At 39.2% G+C, this 25,904-nt stretch overlaps 1 protein-coding gene across 2 annotated transcripts; it reads right to left on the bottom strand.

The window, feature by feature from the left end:
• Positions 1 to 2,415: 2,415 nt before the first annotated feature.
• Positions 2,416 to 22,681, bottom strand: elapor2a (endosome-lysosome associated apoptosis and autophagy regulator family member 2a). Of its 2 annotated transcripts, none has more exons than XM_088079854.1 (22): positions 22,402 to 22,681; positions 19,847 to 19,967; positions 17,265 to 17,454; positions 17,035 to 17,182; positions 15,900 to 15,989; positions 14,332 to 14,437; positions 14,070 to 14,222; positions 12,362 to 12,450; positions 12,081 to 12,261; positions 11,854 to 11,982; positions 10,216 to 10,306; positions 10,004 to 10,106; positions 9,775 to 9,912; positions 8,013 to 8,057; positions 7,511 to 7,684; positions 7,226 to 7,412; positions 5,777 to 5,873; positions 5,590 to 5,691; positions 5,353 to 5,479; positions 4,846 to 5,024; positions 3,226 to 3,394; positions 2,416 to 3,129 (listed from the first exon to the last, which is right to left on the bottom strand). In XM_088079854.1, exons 1-22 carry the CDS (start codon positions 22,495 to 22,497, stop codon positions 3,061 to 3,063), a joined length of 2,784 nt encoding a protein of 927 aa, XP_087935980.1. In that variant the 5' UTR covers positions 22,498 to 22,681; the 3' UTR covers positions 2,416 to 3,060. The 2 variants fall into 2 exon arrangements, with proteins under 2 accessions (XP_087935980.1, XP_042352658.2); XM_042496724.2 differs by having other exon boundaries at positions 7,794 to 8,057; positions 22,402 to 22,680.
• Between the last annotated feature and the right edge of the window lie 3,223 nt (positions 22,682 to 25,904).

The raw sequence follows: 25,904 nt of genomic DNA, 5'->3' as shown, positions 1-25,904 counted from the left end.
AATGCAGAGGAAGAAGTATCAGTTACAATGTAACAGAAATACTCAAGTAAAGTACAAGCACTGCAATGCTGTATTTAAGTACAGTGCCTGAGTAAATGTACTGAGTGACTTTCCACCACTGTTTGCCAGAAGCAGTTCAGTTAACACATTTCTAATGTCTGCTTACAAGGAAGCAACAAAACAGTCAGTTTTTCTTCTGTTTTCCACTGCCCTCTACAGGAGAGTCACTGCAGGCCAGTGAAGAGCTGAGGAAAGTGAAGTCTTAGAGCCACAGGGGCTTAATCTCATAACAGTTCACACATATATATATATATATATATATATATATATATATATATATATATATTATAAGAATCCCCACAACAAGACAATTTGATCCTGAAACTTAATTTAAGATAAGCTGAAGTCATGGCATGGTGAGGGTCAAAATAGCTACACACCGTTTTGACCCTTAAATCTGACCTCTTCTCAACAAATTTCTTGTGATTTGTGATTTTTGCCACTGATTCTTGAACAAATCTTCTAAATTTTCACACTTAAAGTGCTGAGTGAGGTGAGAACCAGAAATTTGTTCAGTCAGAGAATAATTTTTCTTCTCATTTTACTGTTCAAATGTGAAGTTGATTGTGCAGTGAAAACTTTTTTGTTGTATGATTTTGCTGTCTTTGGGACGTTTAGGATTTCTGTTTGTGCTTTCCTTGTTTTATTTGTTCATCGTGGTCTGTCTGTGTCCTGATTAAGTTTGTAGTTTATCTCCTTGTGTGTCTCAGTGGTGGGCAGTAAGAAAACACATTTATTTAAGTACTGTGCTAAGCAGAGGTTTTGAGTATGTGTGCTTTAGTTTTTAAAACGTATTTCTTTGACTTCAATACATTTGAAAGACAAATATTTATTGTACTTTAACTCTATAAAGGCTCTTTTTACTCGTCACATTTGCTTTAAAGTCTGTGGAGGATTTTTTTCTTTTTCTTGTCTAAAATGCAAAAGTCCAGAAACTGTGATCATGAAGTTGCGCATGTGATTTGTTTGTTGAAGTGGTGTTCCCGTATCTCTGGGCGAGAAAAAATAAATAAATCATAATTTAAAAAAAGACAGCAGTGGTCCTTTGGTAAATCTGTGTTTTTGTGGGCATCAATACAGGCTTTGCTCAGCTGGAGGCCAGTAAGCTTGTTAAATTCAGACGTAAAGCTACTGGCCAAGGTCCTGGCATGTCATTTGGATCCTTGTTTTTCAGATATAATTTCAGATGATCAAACTGGATTTTAGAGAGGACGGACATTATCATCTAATGTTGTAAGACCTTTGTATATTGTGCTTTCTTCTGACATCTCTCAGGTTGCTGAAATTGTTATATCATTGGAGGCAGAGATTGATTTTTAGATACAACGTTTATACTTTGCTCCCAATGCTTGTGAGACAACTAATTTACAGAGGTCTGACTATTGGGTTCTATAAATATATTGTGGCAATATCATTTTTAAGTACTTTGAATACTTAAATATTTTTAGAAGCAAGCACTCCAGTATTTTAACTCAGGTAATAATTTGACTCTGCAATTTTTAATTGTACTGGAGGAATATTTGACTAGGAGGATCTATATTTTGACTCAAGTAATAGAGGTGTGTACTTTGTCCACCACTGTGTCATGTCTTGTGTTTTTTTTGTGTGTGTGTTTCCCAGCTATTCTCTGTCACACCTGTCTTACATCGGTCCTGTTAGTCCCTCACTGCTCCCAGAGTCTCTGCACAGCTGTTCAGTGTTACTCTCATTTGCTCCGTGTCCACCTTCTCCAGCTGTGTCTTGTTCGACTGATTAGCTCCCCGTGTACATATACCGGTGTCTTCCTTTGTCAGTCCGTCTGTGATCATCCCTGTTTGTCCCTGCCATTGTGTTGTTCTCCGCTCAGTTGCTCCGCTTTCTACTTTGAGCTTGTTGCCTGCCCTTAGTTTTAACCACCTGCCAGCCTGGTCTTCTGTATTTCTGCCCTTATTTAACCCTCTGAAACCTGGAATGACTTTAGTTTTCTGGTGCTGCATTCAGATGCCTTTCACATGCACTTAAACCTTTGAAACTTGAGTGATTTGGTTTCTTTTTCATTGGGAAACATGGAAAAAAGGCTGTGAGCTACTTGGCAAGAGATTAAAAAAAAATAGGAAATGAAAAGGCCTAAAAATGATTTTAAAAGAGAGAAAAAGTATGAAGTATATACAATATTCGCCTGATTTTTTTAAGATTGTTTGATGGATTATTTGTTCCGAACATAAGCCCAAAATTTCAGCTAAGTGCTACAGTCAAAATCATTCAATCAATCATTATTTTTCACCCACAATGCCACTTAGACCCCTCTGTCTCTGAGCCATTCGGAGGGTTTCTCAAAAGAATCAGTCAACAATGAAATCAATCAAACTGGGTCCATTTATACATAAATACATCATAATTTATTTGACGTACATAGACAGTCAACACCACAACCTCATCCACATAATATGACCTTCATTTTTTCAATGAGTCCGCGAAACACTTCTCCTCATTACAATAATTTCAACAAAGCAAAAGAACAAACAGATGAGGAGACGGATATGGCCAGATTACAGCAGTGTGTGTGAATGGGAGATGGACACACACTCATCATTGGTGATTCTGCTGGCAAAGTCCATCATGGCTGTCTAAAGAGACATTAGACACCACGCAGACTAAAATAATTATGAACAAAAGAGAACATCAATCAGTTAGGTCCTTGCCTTACCCTGAGCTCCTCTAACAGCCTTTCTGACATCAGTTTGGATCAGAAGATCACCAGGAAGTGTCTATCACACACACCTGCTTCACAGTACTATGCTTCGAGTTGGACAGCTTTGTCGTACCGAGCTTTAAGGCCACCATGTTCGTGTGACTTCTCTGAACCTGGCTCTAGGTGCATGATGTGTGTGTGTAGGTGTGTGTTTGTACACACGGTTGGTATTCCAGGTACCAGAGCTCATAAAGGGGTGATTGGTTAAAGGGGTCGTTCAGTGGAAAGTCTCTTGAGGGTCTGATCTCTTCCCTCACTTCACCACCTCTCTAGCTCCACACCAACGCTTTCGAATGAGACGAGTTGAGCTGCACGTGTTCATAGTGCTCTCCGTTTCCCTGAAATCAAACACAAACACGCTCTCTTTGCAATAGTTTTTAAAAGACTTTTCACCATCTTATACTTTAAAAGTAAAATGGTGCTGTGACTCTCACCTTGGATGCTATGGCTTTGAGTTTGCCAAGCAGAGAAGGTTTTGTGTACACGATTTCATCCTCCATGTCTCCCTCGTTCTCCCCCTCCATCACAGCACAGCTGTCAGCTCCTGGCATCTCGCACTCCTTATTGGCAGACATCACCAGCCGCGAGTACTTGTACTCCAGCCTAGCAAAGAGACAAGTGACAGAATCAATACTGTTGGAAAAAACACTAATGTTGTCCTCATGAATATTGACAAAAACTGCCATGTGACAAGGAAAGAATGGCAGGAGGGAGAGGATCAAATGACAGGAGTTTTGGAGGAGAGTAAATAGGAAAGAAAGAAAGAAAGAAAGAAAGCTTGCGGCAAAGAGTGAGAAAGAAAAGAAATGAGGGTGCATTTCATCATGCTAACATTTCTCCTCGCTTCCTTTGCTCACATCTTACTCCTGTTAATGGGAGATGCAAACAGCAGAGACGAGGAGGAAAAGCAAGGACAGAGGAGCTGAAAGCTGCCAAATGTGTAAGCCTTGGTTCCACAGCGTTGTCAGTTAAGGCTTGCTGCACAGCTGAATCACCTGTCAAACTGACTGGTATGAATGTCCAAAGAACGCTTTAAAAAATCATTTCAAAACCTCAAATATCTTCCACTGTAGATAGATAGAAGTCATGCCACTTTATTAGACACTTTAATGGAGCAAACACCTGTCTCTCCTTACTCTAAGTTCCTGTAGAAGCGTCCTGTCTCGTCTTCTCGAGCAGCATATAAGGTGTTGGAAGATCTTTTATGATGGTGAAGACGAATCAATTTGAGGGACACAGGAGGAGAGGAGGAAAGGGGGGCAACTAGATGACTAGATATACCGCCACACGGTTGTATGCCTCCAAAGACCAGTCAAATTGCACTTACAGTTTACATCCATGTCTGTGAAAACATGTATGCTTCACAATCAGCACAGTTTCAAGGTGGTGACAAAAACATTACGTATGAGGTCACCAAGACCTTGACCTTTGACCTTTGACCATCGACCATCAGATTTTAATCAGTTTATTCTTAAGTCCAATTGGACTTTTGTACCAAGTTTGAGGAAACTCAAACATATTACGACGGAAGGACGTTTGTGTCAACTTTGAAGTAATTCCCTTAAGGTGTTCTTGAGATATCACGTTGACAAGAATGAGACAAATGAGGTCACTGTGACATTGAACTTTGACTTATGACCACCAAAATCTGATCGGTTCATCCTTGAGTCCAAGTGGACGTTTGTAGTAAATTTGAATAAATTCCCTTCAGGCGTTCTTAAGATTTCACATCTACAAGGAGTGGCCAGACGGGCGGAAAACCTGAAACGTAATGCCTCTGGTCTCGGCTGTTATCTGTGCTGAGGCGTAAAAAGCACCCCTACGCATAAAAGAAGAAAAAAAGAAGTAACACTGAGTAGGGAGGTGGAAAAGAAGGCAAAACAAAGGAAGGACAGAATGAAAAAAGCAGAGACGATTATGAGAAGGAATAGGGAAAGAATAAAAAGATAAGCAGGGATCAAGTTAAGAAAGAATACAAGGCGGAAGAAGAGGAGCAAGAAAAGGAAAATAAAAGTCAAGAAATATGAAAGGAGAATAAAAACAGGGAATCGTACCTTTTGTTCTTCTTCCAGAAGTAGCAGGTGAGAGAGACGAGCAGCACTGCGGTGAAAGCTCCCAGCCCTGCACCGAGCCGTACCCAGAACTCCATACCCTCACATGGCAACGTTTTCTTTTCAGGCAGGGTCACACCTCCCATACACAGCTTCGGTTCAGTCCACACATACAGCAGGTCCTGAAGAAGAATACACACACATACAGCATTAAAAACATTCAGAACATTCACTCAGTTTTGTATAAACACTTGAAAATGGAGCAGCTTAACTCCAGCACTCTGCATTTCGACTGAAACAAAGACTTTGAGGGTGTTAGCATCCATATTGGCTGAACAGTGTTGGAACGGGAGAATAAAATAGGCTCTAAATTCTACACAGTCAACAGGATGTGGGTGTAAACACCCTCAAATTAAAGCTGTCAGCTCTTTGTTTCATTTCAAATCCAATGTGCTACACTCAAGAACCAAAACAAATCTGTTCCATCGATAACTCTGTGTCCACACGCACCTGGTGCCCTCCTTTGCAAGCTCCCTCGATCTGATGGTAGTCTCTCGCCGTGCATGTCGGACAAGCTCCCGAGCTCTCCCATAAAAAATGAAAGGTGCAGCCATCACATGTTCCTGCAGGGCACTGGCTGTAAAAGCCAAACACACGCTGTCACTTCTGCACCACATCACTGCACAGATAAGGGTCACATGTGATATTAGACAAGGGAACGGTGAAACAGTGACAGGGATGTAGCACCTGGGAACCGAGAGCTCTCCTTTAGTGCTTTTTTCTGGGTTACAGCGAAGTGTCACCACTGCGCTTCGACCTGACTCACAAGATGAGGTCGGCTCCAAGGACCTGAGCAACAGAAAAGCGAGACAGAAACTTAAGAGTTCTACTTTTTTTTGACATAGAAAAAAAATATCTGACCTGATAGAGGTACCTGTAATAGAAGTTGACATCAGGGACTTTCTTGGAGGTCTGGGGGTACAGCTCTGGTCTCGCCCTTATTCCATCAAGTGTATTATCTACCGTCACTCCTGTTATTTATAGACAAAGGAGGGTTGATTTAATTTGTGCATGAACAATGAATGTGTCTTTGGTTGTCTCTCTTCCGTAACATAAAATTGCCATTATTGTTGTTTTTCCATACACGTGCTGGCTTGGTTTGGCTCGGTTTGACGAGGCTCTTCAGCCCAGCACGGCAGGGGTTTATGTGACAATTACAACTTGCTGAAGGTGTGTCTGCTGCTAACTGTCTTGAGTCGATGAGATTTAAAAGAAGCAGGGATGATCTATGGCTAAAGTTGCCGCTTTATTCTCTTGCATTTTTCCATCTAACAGCACAGCAGGTAAAATAAAAGTATCTGTTGTTGGTTTCCTGTTGTGTGCAGCTCTTCATCTACCATCTCACTGTGGCTGTTTCTGCTTGTACTCTTCCTCTCTGCACACTTGTTTTTCTTGAAAAATAGTCATCAAACAAGTTATATCAGTCCACTGTTACACATTTGACTGCCTGCATATTCTTCAAAATAAAGCCCCCCGTTATTTTGTAAATTAAAAGCTTTTATTGTGAAGCAGCTAAATAATGAAAAGTGTAGTTTTCAGCAGCAGTAACTTAACACAACTTCTATATGGAGAACCCCAGTAATGAGTCTTAAAAACCGGAAATGACTTAGCACCTCAGGTTCCTTCAACTCAAAGTCAATATGTTTTTTCAATGTGTTTTTTGTTAGAAGCCTGAAATAAAGTCTGTGGTTAACACAACCATAACCCTAACCCTTAAGAGACTTTCACGACATAAAATGCATTAGTAAATACTCCACCTGCAAACACTGAAGCTTTTATGTGTCTTAAAAAAGACGATTGCTAACAAGTGGCTAAATAAGACTAAAGAACATCATCATGACGATCCGCATCGAACACGGCTTTACAACCTCATATTGGTGGCAACCTGACCATAGTTCTCGCAATAGCTTTTTACTTTGGGCGACTGCATTGTGGCTTCAAAAATCCTGAAAAGATTATCTGGCTGAATAAAATATGAAAGTCTCAAATGTTTGTTTACCACACAGCTTATTTTCTGCAATGATCCAGAATCCAATAAAAAAAAAAAATCCCACAGGCTTTTTGATGAGGGAACCAGGGTGATGTTAGCGTCCAGGTTGGCGAACAGAAAAACATCGTCCCTGGAGCCCTCTATGGCTCAAAGGCAACATGACACCATAAAATAAAGCAGATGAGCGCAGGTGAAAAGAGAGCTGAACACAACAAGGTTTTTAAAAAAACCTCCATCTCTCTGCTCTCCTGCACTGACTTGAGTTGAGTACAGCAGTATTAACACACCAAATGTAACTCGCAGCACCACTGTCTGCGTCTAACGCTCACTAACCGAGTAATGTGTCAGCCAGGTTAATGGACTGCGAGGCGAGCGCTGTGTGGAAGCCTCGTCCAGTCGCTGGGATTATGGTTGACTGACAGATGAAGGTCTTGACAGCACTGGCTCCTTCACCCATCTCCCTCTGGGAGTCGGTGATGGATAGGTCTGTTACATTGTCTGTGCATACTGCCAACTGACCCTGAAATGAAGAAAAAGAGCAAATAACAAGGGCACTGCATTCATACACACAAACTTTTGAGTGAATTTTCTCTGCATGTGTGTGTGTCCTCTTCACACCTTTCCTCCACACAGGCTGATGTTAAAGTGGTGGAAGTACTTGGTTCCTTTGGAGGTGAAGCTCGGGCCGTTCATTAGAGATCCTACAGAGCCAATGAGGCTGAAGTCATAAGTCAGAGTGACATTTCCCTCTGTGTGGGTGAAGTGACAGTCACTGTAACATAAACTGTGGTCCTGTAAAATAAAAACAAAACAACAAAAAAAAAATCAGGTATACAGTTGTGTAAAAGTGCCACGAAAACAACTTATAAGAGCTTGATTCCTCTCCGCAACACAAACAAACCTTGTCGCTCTTGCTGGCTGGTCCACAGGGTTTGCAGGCGTCTGGGCCCGGCGTGGCGTGAGAAGCGAGGTATGTGTTATGCGGACACTCTGTGCACTGACTGGTGAGCGTGTCTATGTAGTGTCCAGGTGAGCACGGCACACACGTTGAGCTGGAGGGTTGGGTGCTGAGGGCACAAGCGCGACACCCAGAAGACACCCCATCAACAGCATTACTCACTGTGATTGAGTATATTCGCGCCACATCGTTGACATATCGCCGTACCTGAGAGAGACAAACATGGAAAGAAATATGCTGCTAATATTTGCTGTGGTGGTTTAAGAGGTTTATACAAAAACTAGATATACCGCCAAGCAGTTCTATGCCTCCGTGTAATCAGTTCATTCTTGAGTCCAAGTGGACGTTTGTGCCAAATTTGAGGAAACTTCCTGAAGGCCATCTTCAGATATTGCGCTCATGAAAACGAGACGGATGCAAGGTCATAGTGACCTTTCTTGAGACATCACTTTCACAGGAATGTGATGAATGTAAGGTCACTGTGACCTCTGACAGCCAAGATCTAGTCAGCTCATCTTTGAGTCTACTCAAATGTTTGTGCCAAATTTGAAGTAATTCCCTCAGGTGTTGTTGAGATATTGCATTCACAAGAATGAAAGAGACGAGGTCACAGTGACCTTGAACGTTGACTTATGACAAACAAAATCTAATCAGCTCATCCTGGAGTCAAAGTGGACATCTGTGCGGACAGACAACCTAAAACATAATGCCTCCAGCCACGGCTGTTGATGGTGCTCGAACACAAAGCCCTACAAAAACAATGGATCACAAAGCACAGTTTGGGTGTTTTATACAAGGTGTAGTTCTGCTCTCACTTATAATGCCCTCATTCCTGCAAAACAGGTAATTTAAAAGAACAGGTTAATGATTCAAGCTTCGCCTGAGCGAGCCCAGTGATAAAGTAGTCTGTTTGATTTGTGGTTTGGTTTAAACACTGACACCACCTCAGACAGTATCTTTGATACCCCACAGAAGGGAGTGTTAGGTGTACCAAGTGTGGAGTGGATTTACAGGAATAAAGGCTGTCCCAGCTGTTATTTGAACTTGCTGCATTAGGAGCTCTGAAAACTGTCAGGAAGTCTGTCAGAGCTGCCTTGTTTCTTGACATAAGACGCTGAATATGAAGGTTGAACCACAAGACACTAGGCCAGGTTTCCTGACTGTTTGAAGGACCAGTTGGTTAAGTCCTAACCTGACCTCCACAGCTGAACTCGGGGTTTCATTGTGGACATGCACAATGAAACAAAATGTTATTATATATGTTAACTTGCTGGGCGATCTTTTTTAAAGGAATACCTCTCCCCTCAAATGACCATTTTATATCACTTCTTGATGAATTCATAAAGAAATTCAATGTTAGATTCATCATTCACCTTGATGAATTGAAATAAAAGGTCTGCATTTAACAAGAGAACAGCAATATATCAAAACGTCACACAACTCATGCAGTATAATCAGAGTCTCATTTATCCAGCCATATGCTTAGTGGTCCCCAAAAGTAAAGCTGTTTCAGACAGAAAATGTAGCTCTCTTTCAAGCCAAACTCCATTAGAAGAAAAGTAATTTTAATCTGGAGTTTGTTTGTGTGACTTTGGTGAATCTAAACTAACCCATTAAAACACCAAAGTCACAAAATAACACAAACAAACCTGTGGCAAGCCAGAAAAACATTTTCTTAATGAATTCAACGTAACACTTTGTGAATGATTGATATAGAAATGGTCATTTGAGGGTGATGTATTCCTCTAGGAAATCATTTCAAGGGGAAATTATTGAACAACTGCCTAATTATTGATTGAAAGAAGGAAACTGAGACAAAATAAAATCACAAAAAACAATAATAAAGGTATATTTTAAAAAATTAAGCACTACAGATTGCTAGCCCCAATATGAATATAAATAAAAGACGTTAACTTATATTTACATCCGAAGGCTGGTTAGTCCTCTGGAAAGCCCATGTGTAAGACACTGAGGCATTCTTTGTCATGACGTGTGTGTAGGTCTGTCTTGTTTTCGTTCGCTCCCACGATTCCACCACCGTAGTGCTCTTCCTGTTTACATCCTAAATAAAAAAAAAAACGCATTCACTTAAGTCACATCATCTATACAATAACAATGTTTGTCAGCAAACATTTGTCAGGAGCTGTTCTCACCATCATGAAGTAGAGTTCGCAGTCAGCTACACACACTGTTTCAAACTCAAATGTGATGCGACCAAACTCCGTCCCAGAGTGGCTCGACATAGACGTAGGGAGCCTGGTGGCAGATGCAAACAGAGACGAGCAAAATCAGCCACAACAAAAGAAACAGACAACTCAATGCTTAGAGTGATGGAGAGTGAAAAACGCAACATGGTTGTACTCACTTGAAGCCAGGGACGTGGATGTTGAGGATGAGGTAATCATTATCTGAACTTCCTGCTCCACTCTGAATATGATCACCTGCCACCTCCCAGCCTGAAGGGCAGATCAAATCCACATTACTCAGTTATTTAAAGATAAATATACAGCTAGATAACATGGAACTCTGGTCGATCTACATGAAAGGAATACATCTACTCTCATTCTTGCTGAGAGTAAGTTGCAAAGATTGATACCATCTTTACGTTTTTACAACAAAATGAGGCCAATCACACCAAGACACAACCACTCCAAAAACGCCTTAGAAGCGCATCTGGAAAAACAGCTAGAAGCCTGTGGAGTGGGGCCAAAAGTGACAATTGGGAGCGGTATGACTCTGTGCCTTGAGCTGGAAAGTTGAAAATAGTTTAACTTTTATGTGCACCCGAAAACTGCCAGACAAACAGCATCAAGAGCGGAGTGCCCGACAGGCGTGGTGTAACATAGGGAAACAATGGTTTTGCTGGCAACGCTTTTCTACCGAGTCAGAAGCCAGATAGCTTAACTCAGCACAATTTTTTCACACCAGCCAAATATTGGAATTACAACTTCCTGGTTCATCATGTGAAACCATTTGGCCAAAGGATGAAATTAAAAAAATTGGTCTCTTGGCTCACAAAAGTCTGTAGTGCGCTTGCTCTATGTGCCCAATGAAGCAGAAGATCTGGGTAATTTTATACCCCAGAAAACGACCTTTTTTGGCTTCATGCCCAACTGAGAAACTTTAATAGGACTGAAAGGGGCCCGGCCTCAAACACTGTATCCAGTTCTCTTTGTACATCCATGGAGGAGACTCCAGAAGTAACTGCCTCTGGCAAATAAATAGTCCAAGATATAATGTGTAATCAGTGAGCCTAAGAAGTGATGTTAGGTGGACTTTGTTACCTTTGGACAGAGCCAGAGGAGCTTTGTACTCTTATTTCCAGTCTTTGTGCTAAACTAGGGTAACCATCTCTTGGCTTCAGTTTCATATTTACCATATAGATATGAGTTGCATCAATCTTTTCAGCTTACTGCAGCAAGAAAGCAAATAAGCACATGTCCCACAATGTTGACATAGTCCTTTAACACTTTGAAACCCGAGAAAACTTGCTTGATTTCTTTTTAAAAAAGTAAAGAAAGTAATGAGCAACTTAACAAGAAATGACCCAAAAAATTTGTATTAGTATTAGTACATTAGTAACAAGAAACTTACCTTAAATTATTAAAAAAACGAATAAAAATAGGAAAAGAACCTGGAAAAAGTGCTTAAATAAAATATAAATAATTAACAATAAAATAATAATAAATAACAATATTTTTTCTGTAATCAAAGTTTAAATATATAATTACAAATATGGTTTTCTAATATTTTTTCCTAGTTCATTTTCTAATGGTTCTCTCTTTTCTAGCTAAATTTCAGATTATTCTCTTGACACCTTTTACTAATTTTTTTGCAGTTTGCAGCACATTTCATGCCAAGTTGCTGATTGCCTTTTTTCCAATGTTTTTGGAGTAATCAAACCAATTCTCTCACTTTTCAATGATTTAAATGCTTGTTAAAGGCCCGAAAGAGAGAGAGAGAGAGGGGGCACTACTGGACATATCTTGCCAAAAATACCCACCATTCATGGTGTCACATTTGGAGTTGCCCACATTGAAACAGGAGGTCTTCATGTTTGCAGGAAGAATATTCCACCACTTATACTCATAACCCAAGGTGGGCTCGGTGCCCGCTGGACACTGCATACATGCTGTGGGATGAACACAATAAAAAAAACACACAATAAGCAAAAATTCAAGGGAAGGAAAATGGCACCATGGAATTAAATATAAATCAAGTTTCCAGTACGTTTCATCCCATCAGAATAGGTCCCTGGTGGGCACGGTGAGCAGGTGGCTGTGTCATTGTTATAGAAACCAGGGTTGCAGGGGGGGCAGGGCTCCCTCTCTCCACTTGGAGGCAGCGACTCAGCTCCAGATACGCCCTCCAGACAGATCTTAGGTTCAATCCACTTATATATGACCTGCGTCTGCAATGACACAGAGATGGAGCGTGATGGACTGGAACTGAAACTGTGATTACAAAAATTTGACAGGTATTTAATCTAGAGGTGGCATCTTTTATCTCACCTTGCCTTCGTGGTCACATGCCGTGTGAATCCGGAAATAGTCCTTCTTGGAACACGGAGGTCTGTCCTTACACACAGCAGATCCCTCAGCTTGGAAAATAAATGTTGTGATAAGGCAAAAGAAAAGTGGCTATCATTTAAAAAGAGCAACTGCAGAAATCATTTCAGAATTTACACTGAACATCACTAATACTGTAGCAAACCGCAAAATATCCCTCTAACGTCCTGCTCACATGTTTGGTAGAGTATATTTTGAGTCAACATATCTTGATGAAAAATGTGTTGAACTGAACTAAACCTGATTGAGCCATCTCTACCATTCAGTTTAAATTTGTTATGCTAAAAAATCCACTAGATGTTGCTTTGCTTTTTATTAAAAAATCTAATAATGGTCAAATAACTTTTTAAAAACACGCTCTACCAAACAGTCTATTTACCCTTTGGTGGTAAAGGTAAGGAAGTTAAGCTACCAACTATTTGCTAAATATAAAAATGAACTTCTCATCTTTCATTGTTGTTAAATGATACATTAAATGTTATCCATTATATATGCAGTGAAAAAATTCCTTCAGTACGATTTTTTTACTGTCTAAAACCATCTTTTACCGAACAGTTGAGTTGGCCTTTTATGATAAAAGTAGATATATTTAATGTTAGTCCATGATATGTTTGGTGAAAAGAAATCACATCAGTTTGATTTTTTGCACAATTTCTGAGACGTCAGTAATGCTAAATATGCATGGAAATAATATTAGTACTGGTAATACTACTAAAGGACATAAAAAATGCAAAGAGTTTTTTTTTCATCGCTTTTTTTGTGAGGACTGAGGAATATGTTACACAAGTTGTGAATGCAGATGAGGCACAGAAAAATAGACGGAATAACGTGCCTTTGAGGAGGAACATTTTAGCATGATATTTTGCTAAAAACACAGCAGTGAAGCTAAGGGGTCATGCAATATGCATAAAGAGGTGTACTGAATTAAAAATGTAATACGTTCAGAATACTCTAACCTTCTTACAGTCACGTCTGTGTGACTTTACTAAACACGACACACATTCACAGCCTCATATGAAAAAACCTTAAACCTGTCAAAGTGAAGATTCTTTATATCAAAGTAAATTATAAAAGGAAGTACAATATTACATATGATTAAAACTATCAGGTCAGTCTGACAGATTTCTCTTATCATGACTAATGTTTTACCAAAATTCTCTCAAGGGGGGTCTAGTACAGTGACTGCCTTACATGTGAAATGTTTTTGAGTAAAAAAAAAAAATCCTGGTTGAGAATCACATTATAATAGAGCATGGGGCATATCACTTTTATCCTTAGAAATAGCGTATCAGAAAACAAAATTATTTAAATGGAAATAATATAGGAGTTTTATGAAAAATACAAGAACCTTCTTGCTACATCGTCTACCAAAAATCTGCGACTCCCTTGCGATCACACAAGCCCCCCCGCACTGAACTAACAAGCATGTCTCTTCTTCAGAAGTTTGACCAATGTGGCTGAAAATAGGACAAGCTGTCTTTCTATGCTTTGGCGGTGTTACGTGCTTCTGTGAGCAGCACTGATAGCAATCAGGCTACACTGAATACTGCACTGCAGTTTCATTATTTGGCTCCAGAGATTCAACATTAGTGCAGGTTTGAGACGCTGAACATCTGCAAACCTTTTTCTGTGTGTGAGAGTGTGTTCCTACCTGCATACTGAGTGGTCGTGTTACAGGGAGTGCAGGAGCTGGCGCCGTGGCCAGCATAGGTGTCCCGAGGACAGGGCTCACATGTGGAGGAGCCTGGGGCTCGGCTGAATGTCCCCAGCTTACAGGGGAAACACTCTGATGTGTAGGCGACTCCTGGTAGAAGGAAAAATGACAAATACAGAATTAAAAGGAAAATATTTAACTGTATCGATAATTTATTGATTACAGTGAGAAGTGTGGAAAACAGAAATGTGTTACTGACCCTCTATTTGAACATTTTTCAGCAAAACAGGTTTCACCCCTTTGGTCCCCATCAGGACCCCACCCGTTCTCCAGTACAGGATGTTGGTGCCAGATTTCAGGTTAACCTAAAGCACACAATTTAATGTATTATCTGTCAAGCTGTGGCAGGAACACAGCAGAGAGCAGCATAGACAAACAGTCTGGCTGTGGTTTGTGTAACTCCAATTAATGAGACATGCCATCCTAAAATTACTGTCCACGACCAGCCCAGATGCGAGAACTGAGCCCTCACTGCATATGATCATTTAATTTAAATGGAAATAAAGCACAAAGTTGCACGATGAATATTTTGAAAACAAAATATGCACACAAAGCACTTTATTTTACATCAGAATTACATTATATAACTAAAGGAAAATGTTCAACTTCAGATGGTTTAATTTAATAATTCAAAGTGCATCATTGGGAGGGATGCGAATAAAGAACCAGTTCCAGTTGAGAAACTCAACTGCAACTCATCAATTCCTTTTATTGATGCCGGCATGTTTTTCTGACAGTTGCACATTGCAAAACAATAATGTCAAAATCGTGCTGAAAACCTGCAACATGAAGGACTCTTTGTAGATGAAGGAAATGTTCCAAAGTGTTGCTTCATTTCACTACAAAAAATGACATTACAGCTACTTGTAATGTCTGAAAAATGATTTTAAGGTAAACACCAGAAATATGCTAAAGCATCTTTCTATACATTACTGGCATAAATTCCACCATAATGTATTTGGCGCTCTACGCAGGAGTGCCACTGTTTCCAAACCAAGCAGCACATCCTTTACATATCCAAAGTCATAATGACATTAGCGCCATGCAGCACCACATGCATCACTCTGTTTTCTGAACTGTGTCAAAACAGTTGTATTGACACTGAAAACCTGTGCAGGCCTACTTTTCTCAATTCACAAAACTGATCAGGAATCAATAAGAGAATAATGAATCAGACCAATAAACAGAATCAATAATCGCATGGTATCAGTAAAATCGTATCAATTCCTATCCCCAATCATTGATGCAATGAGGTCACTAATTTGATCGTGTAAAGCATGTACATTAAACTTACAAAAAACTATGCAGCCATAACATGTGCTACTTATGCAAACTTAACTGCTAAATTTCATTTAATCAATCAAACTGTGAACACATTTTCTTGGTTTAATTAAATCTAAAGAAAACTGTACCACGTTTGTACCATATAAATATTAATGTAATTAAATCTGACCTCTAGCTAAAGGAGAAAAGCTCTAAAATATTCTTAGGAGGACAAACACACTGCTCACGACATTACAGCTACTTGCCAATTTTTACTCACAGTTCAAAGACTGAAACTCATTTTACAGTGTGACTGGAAAATTACTGGAGACAACAACAAGTGATGCAAGCCTCCTCTGTGTTACTAACAGGCTTCCTGCTTGTACCCACCCATTTCTTGCGGTTCCATCTGAGTTCAACACATTTAATTTCCAGAGAACAAGGCCAGCTGCCAAAGACGTGTCCTCCGCAGCTATTGTTCATCTTAGAGCGTGCAACACTTACCGTATGGGTCGCCCATTCACCATGATTGGTGAGCTTGAGCCACTTTGTATCAGCAGACTGATCCAGCTCCTGACACTGGTCGTTCTGGATCTAAACACACACAAATCATCATCAGCTGAAACTCTCACCTCTTTTATGGTAGTGCTTTATAACTACATTATTCATTATAGACACAGTAAAAAAACAAATATTGATGTGAATTTTTATCTCTATGAGGAACTGTGTGTTTGTGAAAGCATCTGTCTGTCATCATGAAAAAATAAATGTTAAAAAATGTTAAAATCCGAACTTTATTACAGATCACCAAGATGCAATTAATTTCAAATCTTGATCTCTACAGCACATCTGCCTTTAATTAAGCACTAATTAAGAGACTCATCATTTGACTTGCCATAGCGGACAAAAGCACAGGTGCCACTGATAACATTAATTAATGCTCCGTTCTATTTAAGGGCCTCAGCAGTGAGCCACGTCAGTGAGCCATGCAGCATGCACAATAGCAGGGCTCTGGAATTGGCTTTTCCTGCTATTATATTATGCTGCTATCGTTATATTCCCACAGTATAGTATGTTGTTTGATGCATGCATCTCATTAGAGGTCTCCCTGACAATGATCTGGGGCTATTTTTAACTAAATCGGACATTTTTTCGCCATTGTATTAACATGAGAATACGTTTTCAGGTCATTTATGATGACTGAATTGCTTGATTTATTTAACCAGAAAGTCCCTTAAGATGGAAATTTCTTTAGCAGGGGAGACCTGGCCAAGACAGCACAGGTTAAAATTTAAATAGAAATAAAACAAAATGGACAGGACTGGACACATGATGATCAAACACACAGAAGAGACTGACAACAGCTCAAATGAAGAAATTGCATTTCTCAGTTAAACTGACTTTTTTCCAAGGCGACTAGATTTTAACAAAACTACTGTGAAAAAATATACTGAACTGTATAAAAAACACACACACAGCATGCACTTAGACAAACCAGACACCCCACAAAGACTAGGGTGACAGATACCCCCAAACAGCCCAACAGTGACCAGCGGCTGGTGATTAGCTTGGTGTGTCAGGGCCATCAGAAGAATAGATAAAGTTTCCCTAAAAGTTTAAAATAAATAAATAAACTCACAAAGAACTCGAACAGCAGGTTGTTGTCTGGATACTGGTACTCAAAGATGACCGAGCCCTGTTTCTTCAGATGGACAGCATAGATGAGAGAGACTGTGCATTCATCTCTGTTGGACTCAAGATAGTTTCCTTGAGGCACCCAGGATGAACTAAAAGAAAAAAAAGGATAAAAAATTAATTTTACAACGTAACTATTTGAATTCTAGTTTATCTCGTGTCCTACTCACACACCTGTTGCAGGTGAGCCCGTCATCTCCGCGTGGACTGTTTTCTAGCGAGGTTGCCAGGCTACTGAATCCAGCAGGCATTGAATCCCACTGGTCGAAGCGGATGCCGCTGCCGAGAGAGTAGCTTCCTGCTGCACACTGGGTACACTCCTGAGCCGACATCTCGAGGAACTCGCCCGCCTTGCACGAGAAAGCTGGAGGACACAGAGACCGGGCACAGAGGGGAGGAAAGATGAAGAGTATCACATTGGTTAAGTCATTTTTCCAACCGTCTTTGCAAAAATCATACACACTTTATAGAATCACACAGACTGAGGATAACAGAGAAATATTCATGCATATCACTGCTGCATTCAGCATAATGTAGCCCTGCTGATCTTAATCCTTACATCCTGTTACACACTGTGTCTGTCTGCGCTTTTTGTCCACACTAAGTCATCACGTTGTCTGCATCTGCCAATGTTTTGACAGTGCCAGCTTTTCCTCATACCTGAGCTGGTCAAATGTAATTATGATGCCTCTGTGCTTCACAGCAACCCTTGCAAAAAATGCTAAATGGGTGTGTGGGTAGGCTTTGTGTAGCACACTGTCTAAGGGGAAGTAGTGTGTGTAAATGTGTGCAGCAGAAGGTGCTTGTGGGTGTGATTTGATTTAAGGGCAGTTTGCTGCGACACTCATTTTCATGGTGACATAATTAATTGCTGACAGTATTAAGTAGGTCTCTTGCAATGCATTATGCTGCATAATGGATGGCATCAGCTTATGCAAGATAGTTTAACAGATATGAGGAAACAAGTATCCGGTGTTCTTCCAGTGATATATGTAGAAGTTTGAACAGGAAGAAGGAAACAAAAAAAAAAGTTTAAAATAACAAAAAGTGTTAAGAGTTTAACCTTTACCAAGTATGCAACATGAAGATGCAGATGTTTGCAAGAAATATGGGAGGAACATTCCTCAGGACAAGCCTTCTCATCTCACAATGATCCATTAATATCATTAGAGTAGTTTTCACTGGATGCAGTTTACTCATTTGTAAAATATCTAAAGTCTCACTGTCCATTCACGTGCACCCTGCTGTGTGAGTGACCTTTTAATTGCACACAGATCTCACCAATGATAAGCTGAGCCGAGCCACTGGTGAGATGGTGTTGTGACAGCGCAGGGAAAACCTGTTCTGAGAAGGTCTAACAAAGAACAAACTTGCATGACCACCTCACAGAACACCGGTGTCCTTTTACACAATAAAAGTCTGTCTTCCTGGCTCCATGTTGATAAGGCGCCATTCACCACAACTGAGATGTTTGTGAGGAGCCCCCCCTTCAACAAAGACAGGAATTTAACACTCGCCGTGACTCACTAAATCATTGCCACCAAACCAAACTGCAAACTTTGTCTATTCATTCATTTGTAAGAAGCTCAATTTGGACAAGTTTTAACCCTGTGAAACCTGGAGCATCATCACTTTTATTTTTCATACACTTTTCACAAGTATTTAACCCTTTGAACCTTGAGGAAATTGGTGCAATTTCTTTCAAAAACATGGGGGAGGGGGGCAATTAGCATTTTGGTTAAAAAAAAAAAATCACAAATTACAAAAGAATTATTTTTTAAAAGTGAGGGAAAAGGTCTAGGTGGAAAAATCTAAGGAGGAAATGTATTTATAATGATCATGATTTTATATTTAAAAATATATTATAAGATTATTATAATTTTACGTACAATTAAGCCTATATTTAAATTTTAATTTTACATCTTTTTTAAATTTTTTAAAATAAATTTCTTGTAATTTCCTTGGAAGTTTTTAAATTTTTGGTAATTTCTTCTTTCATTGCTCATTGCCTTCTTTCATGTTTCAAGACTGAGACCAAGCACAGACCAGTTTAAGTCCTGCGCCGCATGACACACTTATGGTAAAATGTGGAAACATGCAAACCATAGGCACTCCTCACATTGGACCACATTTACTAATATATGCATAGAAACACTAAAACTCTGCGCATTAAATAAGAGCACTTGCAAAACTACCGTTGAACTCATGACACGTGCACACCAGATGATTCTGTTCTTACCACCGTGCGTATGTTGGTGAATCACTCATTATAAAGTGACAGGAGCGTGCTCGCTGTCTGCCATGCCCCCTATTTCACTGTATAAGGAAATCTGTTTGCCCAGAGGCGTATCATGGAGAATTTTTATTTATTTATTTTATTAAACCTTAATTTCACCAGAAAAAACTCTTGTGATTAAAAATCTCTGTCTCGGGATGGAACAAAAATACAAAATCAAAATATACAACTCCAAAAGAACAATATGAAAGACAAAAAAAAATCAACCACAAAATAAAGTTACTACAAGGAAGGGCTTAAAAGTATGTTAATAAACTCTGTGAGTGGACTATAAAAAACAAGACAATTAAAAGACCAGCTAAAAACAAAAGTTAGTGAAAAAAAATTAAAAAATAAGGACTGAGGTTATCCAAACAGGGTCAGTCAGGTTGTAGTGGTGGAAATTCCAGGCTAATGATAAGGTGAGATATGCACAACAACTTTTATTATCTCACACACACACACACACACACATACTTACTACACTCGGTGCCGCGCACTGGCTCTGGTAGTCCGGTGCAGGCCCCGGGGCTCTGCGGGATGGCCACTCTCCACCGAGATCCTGTGCTGTCACACTCTGTGTACTCATAGTAGTAGTCCGTCTGCCAATTATACACACACACAAAACATCTGCATTAGAGATCTGTCGCCCTAACAGTCTTAGACCCAAACAATGAGCGAATGTAGGCCAGGTCAGTAAACATCACACCACAAGAGGCCTCCACCCACACCAGAGCCCTGAGTCACTCAGTCTGAGTGAGAACGCATCGAAGAGTGAATGGCTGATGATACTGCATTAGCAACCAGCACTGAAATTAACTTGCGTATCCAGCTGCTCGGGGCTTTTAAAACATGACCCGCCTGTTACGCTGTGTTATCTCTCAAGCCACAGCCACTCTTCTGCCCTGGATACACAACATACCATCTCCATGGCGATGAGAAAAGGGGGGATGGCAGCAGGCGAAGGGAATTTACCAGCAGCTTTTCACATTTTCAGGATGAACACGAGACATTTTCTCATTTTTAATCTGTGGTCTGGAGTAAATACCATGATGAGCTTGATGTTCTCGCCTCCACAGAGCTTCTCTCCATCTTCCTGCTACAGAGGAGGGTGGCCTAATTTCTGACAGTTTACATAATGTTGCTCCTTGAGCCAAACCAGATTTTGACACCGCAGCACATGCAGGCTGCTGTGTGTGGAATGATTTTTACTGGTGTCTGCAGGGTCTGGAGATAGAGCTCAGTCACGCTGAAGATAAAGAGAAAATAGGGGCCAAATCAAGCTTAATTTCTTTCCAAACTCAAAGATTTCACATTACATCTGCACTAAGAATAGGTTTTTATTCTGCTGCAGTAAAATCACCTTGTGAGCTGTGGTCACTTTCAATACTCATCGCAGACCATCATTCAGCATTTGAGTCTCTGCTCCTGAATGCATTTCATGAGATTTAAAGGAGCAGTGTGCCAATTTTTAGTAGATTTAGTCCCATCTCGCAGTGAGAATTGTAGAAACTTAAGGTACGTCTCATAACGTTCTCATGATGTTTGTTCAAGTGGTCGTTTTTATGATCAGTTTGGTTTTAATGAGTTATTTAATTCCACAAAAAAGGCGATTTTCCATCTTGATTGACAGCTGTGTGTGCTAATCCGAGGACTCACGTTCAGTGGCGCTGCAATTCATCAGACTTCTCCACCACGCAAATCTCTACTGCGCAGACGCCGGCTCTGAATGACATCACCAGAGCAAGACGGCAGCAGCCGTATCCGGGATGTTCTGGCTTCACTTATGCATAGCGGGGGTAAGTGGGGTCGTGTCGTCCATCTGTACATACAGCGTATGATCTCCAGATTTTTGTTAAAGCTATGAGATATAACCTCAGGTATTAAGTTATTTCTTGTTTTATTTATTTATTAGGTTAGGTAGTACTCTGTCACTTAATCGTACACTGCTGGACCTGTGTTACTGGTTTTTTCTTTCATATGTCAACATGTAAATGAAACTTCAATTAAATCTTTGAAAACTGTTTTTTTTTCTTTCCCTTTTCATTATTTATTTATTTTTAGATGTGTTTATTTTGTCTCTTATAACTAACTATTATTAGAATTATTATTATCATTTTCTTTAATTATGTGCGCCACGGGGTAGAGGGTGGTTATGAAGGGCTTGAGTGGGTAGAGGAAAGTGTGCATAATTGGATAATTAACTGTCATCTGTCTATTCCTGGAAAATCAAATAAAACACACAAAAAAATGAAAAACATGGCTCATTCTAAGGTATAATATATATATATATATATATATATATATATATACATATACACACATACACACACACACACACACACACACACACATATATATATATATATATATATATATATATATATATATATATATATATATATATTGCCCATATATCCCCCAGTATTCTACTTTTAAACCAAAATATCAACCCTGATGTCACACTGAGTTATCCCAAAATTTAGCAGCACACAGCCCTTCACTGGAGAGCTGCAGTAATCTCTTAACCAGTGTGAAAAGAGAGATTGAGCCAATAATTTAAAGGAATGTTGCTCCACTATCTTGGGACTGTGTGACTGAGCTGCCAGCCTGGACTGAGGAGGTGTTGAGCTGAGCCAGACCAGTGGGAAGGAAAGGCCGGTCCATGCAGGAAACTGATAACAGCCTTAAACAGCACTCCAGTGGTGAAGTTCAACATGAACCAGACCTCAGCAGAGATTTGCTCAAACTTATTATCTTAACAAAAACAGCTACAATTTAAAGGTGCATTCACCTTTCAACCTGCTGAAAATGATATGGAAAAAAAGCATACAATAAATCTACCCGGAAATGTGTCATCAATTTTTAATCGTATTCGATGTGGTTATACTGGATTACCAACTGTCAGCGCGTGCAGCTATAGCAACCCCAATCGGTGCGTTTTTTATTTTATTTACACAAATCCCCGTCGGTGAGCTCATTCACAATAAAATGCAGAGAAACAAGATGATATCGATCGACTGTGGCTTCTCTCACCTCGCTACACTGCCGCTGTCCTTTGGCCCCGTCAATCAACCGGAGCGTGCAGAGGATGAGAGCGCAATTGGCAACGAACCAAGCCGAGGACCGCATCGTGGATCATCGAGGAGGAGAACAAAAAACAACGATCCTGGGTGGATGATTGTATTATAAACCTGAGCTGGATTAAAGCTGGAGTCGGACACAAATCGACACCTGCTTCTGTCGCCCCTAGTCGGCAGATCGCCACCCTCACTACCTGCGATTATCCTCAGACTGAGCGCTCCAGGGCTGCTTCATCACCGTCAAGCCGGGCAGAGCCAAAAGGGTACTTTAGGTTTAGTTTTTCAAAGTAAAACTCGTGACGCATGTATGAGCTAACAATTGGTCACAAACTTATTTTTTAATGCTTATTTTTTCCTAGTTGTTAAGACTGAATTTTGTTTTTATTTAACTGTATGCTCATTGCCTCATTTTTCAAAGATTATTCATTGTGTAATTTTATTTTGAAGGCAAAATATAATACGTGTTCTATTTTTCTGGTTGTAACTGGTAACTTGACGCAGCTGTGTGTGCGTGCCTTCAACCACCGGCTCTGACGCTTCTGTGACGTCGTTCAGGAAAAAATAATATTTTTTTTATCATGTAGCTGAGAAAGACGAGAACATTTTGTCGACTAACACAATTGTCATTATGGCCAAATGCTATATGCAAAATATACACTATACGCAAAAGTAAATTCATGAAAACACCACCCAACTTTAAAGCTCTCTACAATGAATTCTTGTCGTGCTGCAAATCCTTAAAATATATTAAATCTATATGTTCAAATGAACTGCTCAACTGTGTAGAAATTTGCATAATATATAATAACAGAGAGTAGAAAATAATGTGTTTACCTTTATATGAAGACTAATTACTTCTGTTCTGTATTATTTGTTTATTATATATATATTATATATATATATTTATTTTATTTTTATTAGTAGTATTTTCCATGAAGTATCTTATTTTTTTATTTATTTATTTTTCCTTTATTTATTTTAGCTGACGATTCCTTCCTCCATTTTCATTAGCTTTCTATTCTGATTCATGCCCATATACTTTGGTAATATGGTTTACCTGCCTTATTTACCTGCCTTATTGTTGTATTTTTTTCAATTTTTTCAATAAAATTATTGAAATAAAGTTATAAGGCTCTGACAAAACAATGAAGAAATTGTAGCAATATAATCTTTAATCTATGTGTTTGTTTTGAAGAAATACAATAGAATCAAAAAGCATTAAGGGCCAGCTGATTGTCTCCATCGAGGTCATTGTTGCAGTTTTGTTTGGGCTAGTGTGAATATACATTTTGAAATAACCAAACCGCATTTTGCCCTTATGTTAAAACAGCTTCAGTTAAAGATGCAGTGTTTTGTTTTTAAATTCCAACCATTGCAGTTCCCATCACTGACCGCCAGATGGCAGCCAATCTCTGCAACCCGTCATCATTAATGCAGAATAGATCACATAAGCTGTTTGTGTCTGCCTGTAATGAGAATATTGAGTTTGCATTTTCGTGCCTGAATGGAATAATTTTCATAAATGACTTATTTGTATCTATGGAGGTCATGTTTAGTGAGCAGAATTTACTCAGCTGCAAAGCACAGGTCCTGATGCTGTGGAAAAGGAGAAACTGTAGCTTTAGAGCAGTCAGTTTTATACCACTCTATGCTAATTGTTACTCAATTCCACCCAAATGCACAGACTTATTTGATGAGATGTCTGTGAGGAAAGGAGTAAGTGTGAGTAAGTCTCAGTCTGTAAATCATGTTGTTATAATACATCATTCGTGTTAAAACAGCTTTAAAAATAAACATCATATTTCTTATAAATGTCAAAAATCACATATGAGATTTATAGTTTTTATTCAGGATTTTTTTAAAAAATAACGGTCCTTTGGAATGGACGGTGAATCTGAATTTCAACAGAAAATGTATAGGAGAAATAAAATGTATATGGAAATATGACACTGTTCAGATTTGATTTTCTGATGATGCAACAAGCTTATAATACATTTTATTGATTATGTTCACGATATATCTAACCCTAACCCTAACCCTGGAAGTTTTCCACATACTTCATTTTTACATTGAGTCAAAGTACAGTAAATACAATATGGGTGTAAGCTGTGTATTGAGAGGTCCTCCCAGAATTCCTGTTTAAGATAGTTAGCATTTTCAAAAAAGGTGTATTCAAACATCGAACACCCTGTTTAGTGTAGTTCAGTGGTGGTTCCTCAGTAGTGTCAGGTGGTAAGTCACCATTGTTCTATGTCTTAAAGGAAATCCCAATAAATCCTTAATTGGTCCGTATAAATGTCGGCAGTTCTTCCATCACTCCTTTTAGGTTGCTATCGCACGAGCATGATATTATACAGCTTCAAGTTCTACCCTCAAACTCAACAAGCTCAAACAATGCATATATTCCAAAGCATTACAGAAAGTCATCACTTTGTATTTGTATTAAATACTCTTGCAACTCTACCCCCTCTAAGTTTCTAAATAGTTTGTGAAAACTATATCTCTGTTTACGTTCTGAGACTAAAGAGCTCCTGCATATTTCATGAGCTCACCCTGTTTCAATTTGTCAGGGTGTGTTAGGCTCACAACACAGAGCTGCCTAAACAGACAGTATGTGGGAGACACAGAGCTGTGTGTTCACAACAGATTTAGCTTGTTTTAATGAGCAAGAGGGGAAAACACAAATTGTGAATGTTTACATACAGGCTTACTGGAACACCTCTTCAGAGGACAGAGATTATGATTGAGGTCTATTACCTAAATTATATTTACTCTTCAGTAAATGAAAGCAAGAATATATTTTATTAATAATATTATTATTCCAGGGCCTGCAGACAACCTGCATGTATGTCTGCCAGCATATCAGTTAACTGCATGTCTTAATGCATGCATTAAGTTAAACTATCTTTGCTCCACATTAGTAACATTATTTGATGTGATTGTTGTTGTGTCCAGTGTGTCTTCAAACAAAACATCAAAAACTACAAGACTCCTGCAACTATCAGACCTTAAAAAGTGTACCACAATTTTCCCAACCAGCAGGAACAGATCACTGTTCAGGAGAAGTCGCTTGTTGTGCAACAAGGTCACATCACCATGTGACCAAAATATAATAATAATAATATTATTAATAATAATAATAATAAGAAGAAGAAGAAGAAGAAGAAGAAAAAGAATGATAAACTAGAGTTACTAAGTGCTTCACAATACAATACCACACAACATAAGAAAACAAAGTAGTAAAGGAACATAGTTTGCAGAAAATGCAATTAAATATAACAAACACACATATATATATACATATATATACACACATAAACACACGTATACATACATATGCAAATACATACATATACACATGTACATGTGTATTATGAAAAGTTATACAAATGTACAAATGTGGGGTTACAGATTTGAGTGGGCAGATTACTGTATTTGAGAGTTTGAGCTGTGTTT

The sequence above is a fragment of the Plectropomus leopardus genome, chromosome 7 (genome assembly GCF_026936395.1).
Source record: "Plectropomus leopardus strain MGB_pleo_1.0 chromosome 7, ASM2693639v1, whole genome shotgun sequence".
Classification (NCBI taxonomy): Eukaryota; Metazoa; Chordata; class Actinopteri; order Perciformes; family Serranidae; genus Plectropomus; species Plectropomus leopardus.
This window is presented reverse-complemented; position numbering and strand designations above follow the sequence as displayed.